General features: G+C 47.1%; 1 protein-coding gene across 1 annotated transcript in view; it reads left to right on the top strand.

Annotated features, from left to right (window-relative positions):
* The window catches only part of FRMD5 (FERM domain containing 5), a 285,688-nt gene extending 276,722 nt beyond the window's left edge, over positions 1-8,966 (top strand). The window contains 5 exon segments of the mRNA XM_036032671.1: positions 1,335-1,409; positions 1,973-2,041; positions 2,989-3,095; positions 7,669-8,012; positions 8,192-8,966. Of these exon segments, the coding sequence (XP_035888564.1) occupies positions 1,335-1,409; positions 1,973-2,041; positions 2,989-3,095; positions 7,669-8,012; positions 8,192-8,239 (643 nt within the window). The 3' untranslated portion in view covers positions 8,240-8,966.
* The last annotated feature ends 5,614 nt before the right edge of the window (positions 8,967-14,580 follow it).

Genomic DNA, 14,580 nt, shown 5'->3' with positions numbered 1-14,580 from the left:
TCCCTGGCTGTCCCAGGAAAGCCAGGAAAGCATTTCAGCACCATTTCTGGAGGCCTTCATTTCTCTGTCACGGGATCAGAACTGTGCTTCTGCACCTGTGACCGAGCTCAGTTTCTGAGTCTTTCCAATCATTAATAGACCTCCACACCCACCCAGCCCTGCCAACACCCACAGTGGAAACCAAGGTCCCTTTGCAGCTTCCCATTAACCACTTAATGTTCTAGTTAAGTGCTCAGTCTCTAGCCTGGGTCAGATCCCCAGTTGTGCCAAGTCTCTAGCAGCAGCAGCTGAGCATCTGAGCATCTCTCATTCGCAGATTCCTGACTCTGGCCCAGTGCTCTGAGGGGAGCCAGGTCAGACCCACGAATGTGCTTGGGCGGGAAGGCAAGCAGGCTGAGCCTCACAGAGCCCTGAGATAGGTGAGGGTGGTGACTCTCAGGAACTGCTGTTCATGGATTGTGAGGACGGTTCCCTCAATATTTACTGCCCACTCCCAGCAAAGGCTTCAGACCTAGATGGGTTCCAGGCTGCAGTAGAAGCAGGGCATCCAGGGCGTGCCGTGGGCCAAGTTGGCTCTTGGGAGACTTCACTCTGGGCAGCTCTGCCCAAACTTGCTTTTCAAAGTGGGATCAGAGAAGTCACCCGAAAGGTGTCCCTGACCTTCCAGCGTCTCCACATCAGCTGTCTCTACAGCCTTGAGAGTGATGTTAATAGTCATTCTAGGGATGGCAGCATGGTTCCAAGTTCAAATAAGTGATGGAACTTTCATTAAAGTTAAGCTAGCTTCTTCATTTCAGGACTTCTCAGGGCCTGTAACATGGTAATACACTCTAGGACTCTCCCAGGAGATGGCATAGGAAAGCAGCCCCACTCTCTTCTCCACCCTCATCACTGAGACATGGACACAAAGCATTAGATGCTAGGACTGGAAAGGACTCCTGAGGTCGAATAGTCCCGGCCTGTTATTCTATAGATAAGAAGACTAAGGCTGAGAGAGAGAGAAGCCCAAGGTCACACCGCTGCAATTCAGTGCGTGGCATTTGTTACTCCCCCAGACCATCACCCCTAACTTTTTCCTCTCAGTCTCCTTGGTCAACCCCATGAAACACCCTGGGGAAGCCCTCGCTCCCCTGACAGGAGAGTGGGCCTCAGCATGCCTGTCCCTGGCACTGAGGCCGTGAGCACAGCCCTCAGATCCTGCAGGAGTCAGAGACCAGCCCGGCTGCAAAGGGCCTTTTCCTGAGGGGTTTCTTTGGAAAGAGCTGGGCAGGCGCTGCGGCAGCCTCAGAGACCGCTGCGGGCCATCTCTCACACTGGACTTTGTCTTGCTGCAGGCTGGAGAAGTCAAGCCAAGTCCGCACAGTGTCCAGCAGCAATTTATTTTTTAAAGGGAGCCGGTTCCGATACAGGTAAATAGTGACAGTAAGTAACCGTTGTGGACCTATTCTCAGACCCTTCTCTCCAGGACAGTGGCTCAGCGGTCCTTACCCTGGAAAACAAAGAAACTGGGAACCTCCAGAAAAGCCTGAGGTTTCCACCAAATTCTGTCTCCTAACCCTCTGACCATTTCTCTCCTTCCCTGTGGCTGGGTCTGTAGGGTTCTCAGTGAGTGCCTCTCCTCCTGCCCTTACAACAGCCGCACAATAGGACTGTGACAGTAGTTATTTTCATGTCTGTGTAAAGATTTTTTTTTGCGATATTTTGGAACATGCTGGACAATGAGGAACCATTCATAAATGAGAATGGAAGATCCCAAAGACTCCAGAGATAAAGAGCTCTCTAAGGTCAGCTGTCAGGGCATGTTAAAACTCTTTACCCCAGCAAGCAAGCCTTTCATGGTGGCCTAAACTGTGGGAACGGGCAGGCCAGAGAGGCCACTTCCCAGTTCAGCCAGAGCAATCTAAGATCTTAGAGAGGAGCCCGTCCTGGAACCCTGTCTCATTTCCTCCTTGTTTTATTACACTACTTACAGTGGCCGAGTTGCAAAGGAAGTGATGGAGTCAAGTGCCAAGATCAAACGGGAGCCACCGGAAATCCACAGGTAGGCTGCCAGGGGCTTCCCCCAAAAGCAGTTCAAGCACAGGTTCCGGAACCTCAAAAAAGCCAGCAGTTTGAGTGATGTGAAGATTCTGGCCACAATGGCTCCCAAAAGGCGGAAGGAGAACAGGGCAGGAGAAGTAAAGAATCTCATCTCAGCTAAAGGTGTGGGAAGCCATCTGACCCTGGAATCCCTGAGCCTGGGAGGAGAGGGAGAGAAGGCAGGCCGATATAAGCAGCACAGACAATGCATCAGACCCCGGAGCCACCTTCCTGGGTGATTCTCGCCTGTCCTCCCAAGTCCTGAGATTGCTCATATACCATGGAGGACATGTCCAGGCAGCAGGATTTCTTTGGCTGTGCAATCAGTTCATTACAGAAAGCCAGGGACAGCCCTGTAGCCCTCTCACACTATGTGTAAACTAGTTTTGAGATCCATGTTTCATGCATAATTATAAATCATGCATTTCTAGAAGCCCATCTCCTAGAACCCGAAGAGACCCAGAAAGAATGTGATTGGCCAAGAGAGCTAGGGTTTACCAGCCAGCCTGACCTCTGGGAACGAGAGCATCACTACCCGCCCCTTCACATAAGCCCCCACCACCAGCCACCTCTGCTGGAGGCCAGGGGAGGCTGCCATATCCATCTTCGGGCACATTTTTGGGAGCACGGGTTATCCTGGGGCACTACTCCCTGACCCTTCTCCAGAGACCAGTGGCACTGTGGCCACACTCCAGGAAGGTTTGGGTGGGTCAGGGGTGAGAGAAGTGGACAAGTTTACAGCAGGGTCTCTGAGCAGGATCCGGGGACTAAAGACAAAAAGCAGGCATTAAAGATCTTTTAGAACACAAAAGACTTAATACAGCCAGGCAGTTCTAGTAGCCACTCATCAACTCTGAATCCTGACCACAGCTCTCTGTGCACTGAGCTAACAGTGTTCTTTAACCTCAGGGCTGGGATGGTTCCCAGCCGCAGCTGTCCCTCCATAACCCATGGGCCAAGGCTGAGCAGCGTCCCCAGGACCCGCAGAAGAGCTGTTCACATCTCCATCATGGAAGGTAAGCATGAGCTCTGGAGATGACCACAGGTTTCTGAGTCGCGACCTAGACCAGTTCCATTCAGGGACCTTGAGAAGAGGTGTATTTGCATTAGAGACAGCAGCAAGTTGCTCCAGTGGTAGGGAGAAGGCTTTGCCCAGTGGATGGGAATGAAGCTGGGTGTCAGGCAATGGGGGACCCCCTCCAGCCCTGCTGAGCTGCAGTCCAGGAGCGGGTGGTGGATCTGAAAGTGCTTGGGGAAAGTGTATGTGGGATCTACCAGGTTCCATGTAGTTCTGAAACTGCTTCCCATCGAGAGGCTTTTCATTTGTTTTCCAGATCTGACCAACCTCCACAGCTTAAATTATCAGGGTAGCTGAGGCAGTTAACCAAAATATAAACTCTCGGTTCTGAAGCATTCCAATAACTGCTACCACCTTTACTTCAGTTGTAGAAATCTGCCCTCTTGCTATTGAACTCTTCAATGTTGTCTTAGGAAACCCAGTCTGTCCATCTCTCCCAACCCTGCCCTCCCTTTGGAGTAGATGGAGGTGGGAAGAGAGACGAAGTCTGTGTATAGTGGGAACTAGATGCCCCAGCAGCCTCAGGTTAACACCTCTCCAGTCTCAGGTACTTAACACTGTCAGGAGACTGGCAATGGTGTCCTCCTGCCATTGTCACTGACCCGGTTTGCCCTGAAGCCTGGATACAGGTGCGAAATTGTTTTCATTCCCGATGATGATGATGGTCTGTAGGACCTCAGAAGATCTTAAGCAGCAGGATTATTTCAAACTGGTATCTTGGAGGCTGGGGAGGAAAGGCCCTTTGCCCTTTCTGAGTGAATGCCGCTTATTAATGAAAATGGAAAACTGCTCGGGTTAGGAAGGATCTGCTCCATGGGAGGATCTCCGGTTTGTGTTTAGGGTTTTATGACGTGTCACTGCCTGCGCCTCACCTGCGTGTGGTTCTCTAGGGCTGAGAACCCTTGCTGGGCAACCACTATTGAGTGCTTCACTTACTGTCTTTGTCGTTCCACTTGTAAACAGGGGACATCTTCCCTGCCATTGGTGGCAGGGAAGCTGGTATGCGCAATATTTTAAAGAGATTAAAGCACGTACTGGGCAGGCAGCAAGCACAGCGCAGACAGGCCTGGTCAGGAAGTCCAAGGTGAGGTTTAAATCAGAGCTCTGCCATGTATTTGCTGGAGCAGGTAGCTTAACCTCTCTAAGCCTGTTGCCCCCACTGTAGAGGAGGTGTGAATTTGGAAGGGCGCCGTGTAAACTACCAAGTATAATCACCACGCAAGGGATGGAACTGCGGAGGCCTGACCATCATCGGGCAGCGTCCTGGCTCACCCTCCCGTAGACTGAACAGGAGACCTGAGTGTGGCTTTCCCTGCCCCTCCTCTTTTGGGGTGTTCATCTCAGGAGAGTGGAATGATTTTCTCCTTCTTTTCTGAGGAAACATAACTGTGTGTCCCTCTTCCCATCCACCCTGAGGCTGACGGCACCAGGTTCATCCCAGCGAAGGATGAGACACAGTCCATTTCCAGCCCCAGTGCCAGTTCCTCACACTTCAAAGCCACTCAGTCCAAAGCCTAAAGTCTTCATAGCTTCACACCCTGGATTTCCTGAGACAACCCCCATTCCCCCTACCCTTGGGGACTGTCCCCTTCCCTTCCCTCCCAGAGGTCTAGGGCCTTATACGGAAGGGCCTCAGGGAAACAGCTACAGGCTGGGGAAGCATTACTTTTTATGGCTCTAAGTGCCTTTGACTGAATCCAGGCCCCTGATAACATGGTTCTCTCAGAGCTGCTCCTTCCCTGCAGCTCAGCCGGCCCTGAGGCTCATGGAGCCCAGGCTCGCTCCAGCGTGGGAGACACTGTGAAGGCGCTGCCATAGCGTGGGAGCAGCAGCAGCGATCCTCTGTCCCTAGCTGGTTTTCCGTCCTTTCCCTCTGAGTCTCCCTGCCTGGCTGATTTCCATGAAGAGATCGGCTGATTTCCACTGAAGAAGTATCTGCTTTCCTGGGCTACCATGGGGAAGAGTCTGATTAAGATCCACACCAGAGTCCGAGTTCAGCTGCGGTTGACTAATCACTGCCTTCGACCCCTGAGTGTGCGCATCCTGAGGATGGGGCCCCGGCTCCAGGGTAGGCTCCTGACCACTGTGCCCCCCAGCCCCCTGGGAGCCACCTCTGGGCAACGCAATCAGCCGGAGCACCTCCCAGGTAAAAACGACACTCTGTTTTGCTGTGCCACTCGTCCAGGTCCCATGCACGGCACCCATCCCACCCCCGAGAATGACAGGTTTGATGAAGGGGTGAGGCAGGTGGTGGTTCACAGTGAAACCTGAAGTTCTGTACGGGACTAACTGCTGAGGGAACAGAAGACTAACATTTACAGAGTAATTTTGTTTCTCAGACACTACTAAAAATGCATCCATACCCACTATTTGTTTACTGAGAACACCAACAATTCAGTCTAATGTGGCTTCTGGTGTCCCCCCAATTTTCTCTGATATCACGGCCTTTGCCTCTCTCCTTCCCCAGCTTAGGGCTAAACTGCAGGCCAAGCCAAGCTTGCATGGAAGTGGCTTCTGGCAGTAAGCTGCTCATACTTTGAAAGATCTGGCAGTCAGAGCTGTCCCTGTGAGGGGACAGCCCCTCGATAGGGTGTGAGATGCCCTGTGCAAGGGGGCGCTGAGGTTCCAGAGGAAAGGGGGCCACAGGAGTGGTTGGGAAAAGAGCTGCACCAATACCATGTGTGCTCAGGGCCTGAAGGTTTCAGTTTTATATGAGACCCCATCACACACCCCCGGGCACATGTTCTTCATGCTGCACGTGCACACGGGGGAGCGAGAGCGGGGACACTGGGGGAAACGGGTCAAAGGAGCAGCAAGAGTTCCGCCACAGGAAGCAGGCTCTTAATGTCACATTATTGCACAAGAGTTTCTTGAGCAATTAGGACCTCAATCTAAGAAAGGTGCACGCTGTTGACTTAATTCATCCTGGACCACTGTCCCCCTCCCCAGAAATTCCAACTATGTGATCATTAGCACCATGAAATAGAAAGATGCTTGGATTCTGTCCTTGTCTTTGCCATTAACCAACCAACTATATGACTTTGGGAAAGTTCTGTAACCTCTCACACTCACTGCTTCATGGAGTTGTTGAAAGATAAAATGAAAGTGATTTAAAACGATTAAAACATTATACAAATTTAAGATTCTTAGCATAGGGACAAACAGAATGCAGCCAGGACCATGAGGAGCTCCTGAAAGCAAAGGTTGAGAGCATCGGCAGACGTGCTGATGGTGAGACACTGGGGAGTGTAGGTGGATAACGGGGCTGCCACCCCCCCCCCCCCGCCACCTCTTGTTTATAATTCCAGGGTTCATTCCTCGGGAGAATCCTTAACTGTACTTGGTGTTGAAATGGGCTCCAGCAGGCTGGGCAGGCAGGCTGCCTGGGTGCCGATGGCTGTACCACAGGGGAGCCAAGGAGAGATGCAACACACTTCTGAAAGGCCACTAGTGCCTTTTAAGAGAACTTTGGGCTTTTGAAGCTAGCCCTGCACCAGCAAACTCCCTAATCAGCCCTGGGAAGGTCAAGGTTTTACTTGTCTGGGAATTTGCTTCATTCTGGGACAGTCAGGGTCAATTTCAGAGCAACAGACGGGGACTGGCTTCTTGTGTCATAGGCCATAAAGGCAGGGAGAACCACTGTGGCACCACCAAGATGGCTAGGAAAGGAAAATGCAGGTGTTGAACCTGAAACGAGAAGCCATTTCCTTGAGAGCCACTCGGTGCCTCTGAGCCCATATCCTCCGGCCTGGGTGGCTGTCGTTGGGTTGCAGGAGTAACCAGCTCCTGTTTCCCCTCCCAGAGCTTGAGCCCTGTAAAGAGAAATGTTCCATCTGGGAAAATAAAGAGATAGTGGGTAGTTTTAGGGGCCACAAGACCCCCTCTCTCCTAACAAATGTAAGAGAGTTTCCCCCTCACCCAGCAAGATCTCCAAGTCCACTCTGCACTCTAAAGTGTCTAAAATAGGGAACCTGTCAGCCTATTCTGGACCCAGATCATTCAAAGGGGAGAAGAGAGGGAGCTGCCCAAGGCTACTTGCACTTCTCTCTCCGAGAGCCCTTAGGAAGAACAGACAGGGTTTTCACATCCCACAAGGTCAGGATGGCTGGAACTGGGAGGCTGAAGAGATCAACAGCAATTGCAGAAAACCCAAAAGATGGCCTCGCCAGCTCAAGCAGCTGTGGCTAGGTTGTTAAAAGGACGCTCGGCTCCAGAATCGGCATTAGATGAGGCCGAGCTAGGCAAAACACGGCCTCATCCTCCCCATTCCTGCCTGGCAAGGCCCTCAGCCCAGGAGGCAAACCTGTGCTCCCTAAACCATGGCCCCAGCCCTCAATCGGAGGTAGTCTGCAATTCACATTCTCTTTCAGACTGCAGCCACAGATCAGGCCCAGGACACCAGACGCAGAAATGGTGCCATCTTTAACAAACATGGCCAAAACCAGAAGCAAAAAGAAAAAATGTGAGCACTGGGACAGAAAAGCCAACTCATGCTCCTTTTTCCTTTCCAGGCCTCGAGTCCCTCCGGGACAGTGCCCATTCCACCCCGGTGCGTTCCTCCTCTCACGGGGACACCTTCCTGCCTCACGTGAGAAGCAGCCGGGCAGACAGCAATGAGCGAGTCGCAGTGATTGCGGACGAGGCCTACAGCCCTGCAGACAGTGTGCTGCCCACCCCTGTGGCCGAGCACAGCCTGGAGCTGATGCTGCTTTCCCGGCAGATCAATGGGGCCACCTGCAGCATCGAGGAGGAGAAGGAGTCTGAGGCCAGCACCCCAACTGCTGCCGATGTGGAGGCCCTTGGGGGAGAGCTGAGGGCCCTGTGTCAGGGGCACGGCAGGCCAGAGGAGGAACAGGTGAATAAGTTTGTTTTAAGTGTCCTCCGTTTGCTCCTTGTGACCATGGGACTCCTCTTTGTTTTGCTCCTCCTCCTGATCATCCTTACCGAGTCCGACCTTGACATTGCCTTTTTCCGCGATATCCGCCAGACTCCCGAGTTTGAACAATTCCACTATCAATACTTTTGTCCCCTCAGGCGATGGTTTGCCTGCAAAATCCGCTCAGTGGTGAGCCTGCTCATTGACACCTGAGAAGGCATGACTCCTCCCAGTAACTAGCCAGGTGGACCAAGGAGCCCGGCTACCCGTTCCCAGCAATGGGACCCATCGCGGAAACCATCGGCACATGTACCAAGTCCTCCTTTCATGACTCAAAAGTCCACAGCCTAGGAGGGTTGTCTCCCAGAAGAAGAGAGGGATAGGCTCATGCCCTGTCTAAGCAAACTGGGAAAGCGCATTTCCTTCAGAGGTTCTCTCAAGAAAGGCTCGGCGACTCTTACTCATCCTCCCAACTTGCAGGATAACTTTTGGTTTTGAATTTTGATTTTTCATAGATGTGTATTATTTTGAAAGTATCGAGTAAAAATAATTTATTTTACTATTACCGATGATCACAGCAGTGTCACCCAGCAGACGGGACACTAGCTGAAGACTAGAGAGCTGTTGTCTCGTGTGTTCTGCAGGAGCTGTCCTGCTGGGTTCCGGCAGACTCGTCACAGCAGCCTCAGGGGCTAAGTTTTCTTGCCAGACACAGCTTTTTAAAAAGTAAACATCCTGTAGAATGATTAAATGGAAACTTGCTTCTTATGATGGTCTGAGCTGGATTTTCTTTTCCTTTTGTTTTTTCCCCCCAAATCTGAGCACAGTGGGCATCTGAAGGGACCAGCGCTACAGCAGCAGCAGCAGCAGGGGTGGGGTAAGTCTGTCCCCTTAGACTAGATCCTAGTGGGCATCACCATGAATTTTGTATGATGAACTTTACCTTCTGTAATTTTTTTTCTGAAGAACCTCAAGACTTGTAGAGTGCTCCAGGGGTGTTAGATGAACTCGGTGGTACTAGAGATAGGACTGTCAGAAACGTTGGACAAAGTGTAGTGAACAGAAGCCAGAACTGAGGTATCTGAGACTGCTGAGAGTCAGAGAGCAGTGCTTATTTTGTACAAGCCCCTCCCCAGCAAAAAAAAAAAAAAAAAAAAAAGACTATTTCAACTTATATTTTAGCAACAAAATGTTATTTTCTTATCAATTCATATTTTGTTTTTACTTTATGGACTAAGAAAATAGAGCCTGACGAACTAAACGATGCAAGAAAGAAACTGATCCTGAGAATGAAAAGCCTCAGAAAATAGAATTCCAAGATCAACAAACAGCCTTGGAAGGGACCAGGAAAAGAATCTCTTTAAATAGGAGTTCTAGCAGATGCCTACCAAGAAAGAAGGTGAACGTGGCAGAGACCAACACTTAGATGTAGAAATACTGCCCCCTAGGGTCACCCTCTGCATCAGGAAAATAAAAGCTGTAGGAAAGAGCACTTGCCATCCTTGCTGGGGGAAGCCACGGAAGCATGCAGAAGCACCGCAGGAAAGGGTGAGTGTGGGGTCCAAGGTTCGAGCTCGGCAACTGTTATAAACACTCACATGTGAGATCTTGTTTTCATCTCAGGGAGCGATTTCTAAGTCATCTGGGGCCTGAGGACTTATTGAAGGACGGTCAGTGGACAATTCCTGGGACCCTACACATATGGAGCAGCTGCTGACACCTTCTGGTGGTGGGCAGTCCCAAATGAGAACAGAATGAGTCACTTAGATTTGCTCGCCCCTGGTTTGTCCCCTGAGATGGCAGAACCATGTCCGTGTACACAATGTAACAGCCTTTGAATAAAATGGAGTTTTTCTTTTGGGGTGGGCGGAGGGGTACATAATTTTAAATGTCCCTTCATTGAGACCAGGGGTTGGCAAACTTCTCCTGTAAAGTGCCAGGTAGTAAATTTTTTAATTTTGGTTTTGTGGGCCATACTCTACGGCAACTATTGAACTCTGCCGTTGTAGCACAAAAACAGCCAGAGGTATATATAAATATGTAAATGAAGGAGCAAGCCTGTGTTCCAATAAACCTTTATACTTATAAAAAGAGATGGTGAGCTGATTGGCCCACAAGCCATAATTTGCCAACCCTGATTTACACAATAAAACTGCCCCTTCCCAAGCTAGCAGAAAGAGGGTCGGCTCTGCTCTAGTTCCTGACGTGAGTTAAAGATCCAGGGTGCTCGAACAACCAACCAGCAAGAGATGTCTGATTCCAAGATGAGCAAGACCAAGTACTGGAATGCTAAAACACGGCCAGAATCTAAGAGTGGAAGAGGGCTTGTCTGATCATTTCCATACCAGCAACAATTTGGGCAGAATTACAAACATCTATTTACCAAGAGATAAGACAAACCGAGGGAGATCCTAGTGAAGATTAGGGATCACTTAGAATTAACTAGCCACTGCCACTTGCCATCTACATAGGAAAGGCTTTATTTAGTACAGAATTAAAGTGGAAAAAGTAGACTCGGAGATGAAAAGGCTGTCAGGAGATAGGGGGGCCGGTTTTTAACCTGGATATCTACTGTCTTATGCAACATAGCAGATTACCTTTTAGTGTAGTGTTCCTACCTCAGTTTGTAGAATATGGTGTTTCTATGCAGTGAGTAATAGCCTTGACTCTGACCATTCATATTCACATTAGAAAATGATGTAGTATCCCATTTCTGGGTACATTTCTTGTGTCTAGAGTCCTAACAGTACAATAGTCCACACCAATTCCAACAGCTAGATTTTTTTCTCTCTGAATAGAAACTTTCAGACTAATTTTTTTCCAGGGCTTATCCCAGAAAATACCAATAGAAAAGTTTCCTTCAATTTGCTTTTCAAATAGTGCTTGAATAACAAACTTCCTTTGTTGGTGACTAGTCTTTTTTGATATCTCCCATCATTAAAAATTGTTCAAGTTTCTAACCTGGTTTTACAGTGTTCCACTCTGTCTCCTATTTTCTCTCAATTAATTTGATCTCGTTGAAAAAGCAATGGTTTCCATAGCTTCATCTATCAGAGGAAATAAAACTCTTACTAAAGAATAGTGTACTGCATCTTTAAGCAGTAGAAGGTAAACTACCTGCAAATGTGAATTTCTTAGTTTCATTAAAAAATAGTTGTTAACCTTTCGTGTGCCAAAAAATCTCAGTTACATTTTCCTTCAAAGCAATGTACTTTTTCTACATATTCAGTATGTAGTTAGCATAAAATCATTGGTGCCATGAAAATTATTTTTAAACTTAAATAAATATTTAAATATCACAAAAGAGTAGACTCTTTTTTAACTCGTATCCTGTCTCACTCTCTCCTCAAAGTTTACCAGCACACACAGATAAAAGGATGCCCGTGGGATTTACACAGACTGCCATTCACCACTGGAATCAAAATAATCATTTTGGCTTAGAAGCTGTAAGTGTGAAATAATTTTATAGAAGAATTATACCTCTTTTTTCTGATGAGGAAAACCAAGAAGTGATTCTCCCAAGGTTACATAGTCTTGGAGCCCAAGTGGCACCCAGGTAATCCAGCCTCTAGACCAGCATCAAATAAAGGGAGAAAACACTTCCTGTGAAAGGAACAGAAGGATACCACCACCACCACAACAAACCTCATACTGACAACTCACAAAATACATTCCTGTGACATTGTCGCATCTGAGTATGTAACCATCACTCTGTGGCTACAAAACTGGCCGTGGTCTTGTAAATTCCATAAGGATAAAAGGTGAAAGTAAGGCCTACTGTGCTAGCCTATTACCTAATCTTCCTGTCTTCAGTCCTCCCGGCCCTCCAACCCTCTGTTCTGCTGAAGATCATCTTCCTAAAGCACTGATGAAGTTATGTCACTCAGCCCCAAAATTTTCAGAGGTTACCATTACTTACCTATAAAATGATACCTATTTCCTGTCCCTAGTGGAGGTTTGTTTTTGGTTTTGTTTTTTTAAACAATAAAAGCCTTTCTTAAAGTGATCTGAAGAATAAAAAGCATAAGAAGAACCAATGGATGTCAGTGGTTTCCCAGATCCTACAGATTTACAGCAGCCACCTTCTTTGGATATTTAGGCATCCGCCCCCTCAGCTTAGGGTTCCTCAGCCATAACCAGGCCCCTCTGCACCCAAACACACTTGTGGTTTTAGCTCTTGAACAGGCCTCCTCTACAGCTTGCCGATGAAGTGGAGCAAGCTGCCAAAAGACTTTTTTAAAATGTTTCTCTCTTTCACACCTTCCATTTTAGCAAAAAATACCTTAAAATGTTGTATTCCTCACTCTGTATAATTGGGCTAAATGTTATCTTCCTCACAAAATTCTATCTTTTCCTTTAAAAATTCCCAACACTTATATCCAAGTGAACCAGAATATTGGTCTATGCAGGGATGTCCAACCTTTTGGCATCTCCAGGCCACACTGGAAGCAGAGTTGTCTTGGGCCACACATTAAATACATTGTGACATGTAATCACACACACACAAAATCTCATGATGTTTTAAGTAAATTTATGATTTTGTGTTGGGACACATGCAGGCCAAAGGTGGTTCACCTCCTGGTGCTGTCTTGGAAATAAAACTAAGTCCTAGCTATCGATACCATACTAAAAAGGAAAAGAAATTTTAAAGTACTCTTTGGGCCCTGGCTGGGTAGCTCAGCTGGTTAGAGTGTTGCCTGATACACCAAGGTTGTGAGCTCAGTCTCCCATCAGGGCACACACAAGAAGCAACCAGTGAATGAATACATACATAAGTGGAACAACAAATCGGCATTTCTTGTTTCCCTCATTTTCTCTCTCTCCCTCCCACCCCATGACTCTCAAGACAATAAATTTAAGAAAAAAACTTTTGAAAGTACTCTCTGTACAAAAAAAAAGTACTAAGTCAGAAGGGACAGCTCACAAACAGGATGCCTAAATTTTTTTGGAATCTAAAGTTAGAGGGCATATAATTCTTGCTCTTGGGTTTGATATAAAAGACATGCGTATGCTCTCCCCACCTTCCATGTCTGTATGTTGGACGAAAGGATTTAAATCTCTGTATCCACAGCCCTTAGCTCCCCTGCTTTCCTGGAGAAATGCCTTTGCAAAGCCTTCTCTGTGGAAAGGAAACTCAAAGGCCAAAATACTAAAAAAGGACTTAACTCAGGCTCTGTCAATTCCTAATCGTTTACAGTCTGCCAGAGGCTGACCAAGTCTGTCCACCCAAAATGAGAACTGTTTTCTTCCTCCTTAAAGAAAAAAAGCGCCAGTTATCCCAAAGAAAATAACAAGTGGAATACAGACCTTATACAGGTAAGAGACATCATAAAGGCCAACTTACAAAAGGGTTTATCCTGAAGGGAAAGAGTGCAGTCATAATACATGAATAACCACAGAACCCACAAAGCTTTAACCAAGTCTCTGGGAGAAATACCTTGCACAACAGACTGCAATTTAAGGATGTCCTGAAAGAGACAGTTTTCTTTTATGTGCTTTCTAGAGTTAAATTATTACGCCATTATAGAATTTATCACTGAGTAACAAGTCCCCACTCACATTCCTGCACTGCCTCAAGAAGACAGAACTCTATTAAGTGGAATCGAATATAAATAGCACCGTTTATGAAACTACATTGTCAAAAGAAATCACAAAAGTGAAAAGCATGAAGAATTTGCTAACATTTACCACAGAAGCCAGGCAATTAGCATCAAAGCTTAAATGATGATACAAATTTGATTGAGAGTCATTATTAAAATAAAAAAACACCCCCACAGAACTAGCCATTCTAGAACCTGTGAAATTAAGCAGTGCAGAAAGGAGAACGGAAACCAAAAGGCTTTGTTCACTACCGCAAGGGTAGATTAAACATAATTCAACCTCACTTATCTTTACTTTCCATTTCATAAATTAATATTTCTACCTCCCTTATATATTTCTATATTCATATCATCAAGAAAATAGAGAATTCCTATTCCTTATAAACACCCACAACTTTTAATAAACTAAGCATCAAAACACCTAAATTTTAATTACAGAGATTGAAATTATTTAGGGGAAAATTGTTCTTTAAGGAAATTATACACTTCCACTTACTGATATGCAATTATGATAAGATAATATTTTCTCTTAGAACTCAAACATATTGCTGAAGCTATTAACAATAGCCTTTCAGTAGTATTTTGGCAATGAAGAACAGTGAAAACATTGGATAGGTATGTCACACAGTAACATCAGTCACTGATTTAACAGCTCCACTTCCAACAAAAGGCACATACAAACTGCAATAACAACTTCTGGCCAAGATGGAGGCATAAGTAGATACACTGTGCCTCCTCCCATAACCAAAAGGAGGGCAACAACAAATTAAAATAAAACAACCAGAACTGACAGAAAATCGAACTGTATGGAAGTCTGACAACCAAGGAGTTAACAAGAAATATTCATCCAGACCGGTAGGAGGGGCCGAGATGGGCAGCAAGGCAGCAGCTGGCGGGAGCAGGCAGTCCCACATTTGTGTACATTGTAAACCAGGAGGAACAACTGT

This window comes from Phyllostomus discolor, chromosome 1 (genome assembly GCF_004126475.2).
Source record: "Phyllostomus discolor isolate MPI-MPIP mPhyDis1 chromosome 1, mPhyDis1.pri.v3, whole genome shotgun sequence".
Taxonomy (NCBI): Eukaryota; Metazoa; Chordata; class Mammalia; order Chiroptera; family Phyllostomidae; genus Phyllostomus; species Phyllostomus discolor.
The sequence above is the reverse complement of the archived record's forward strand: the minus strand, read 5'-3'. Positions and strand labels throughout refer to the sequence as shown.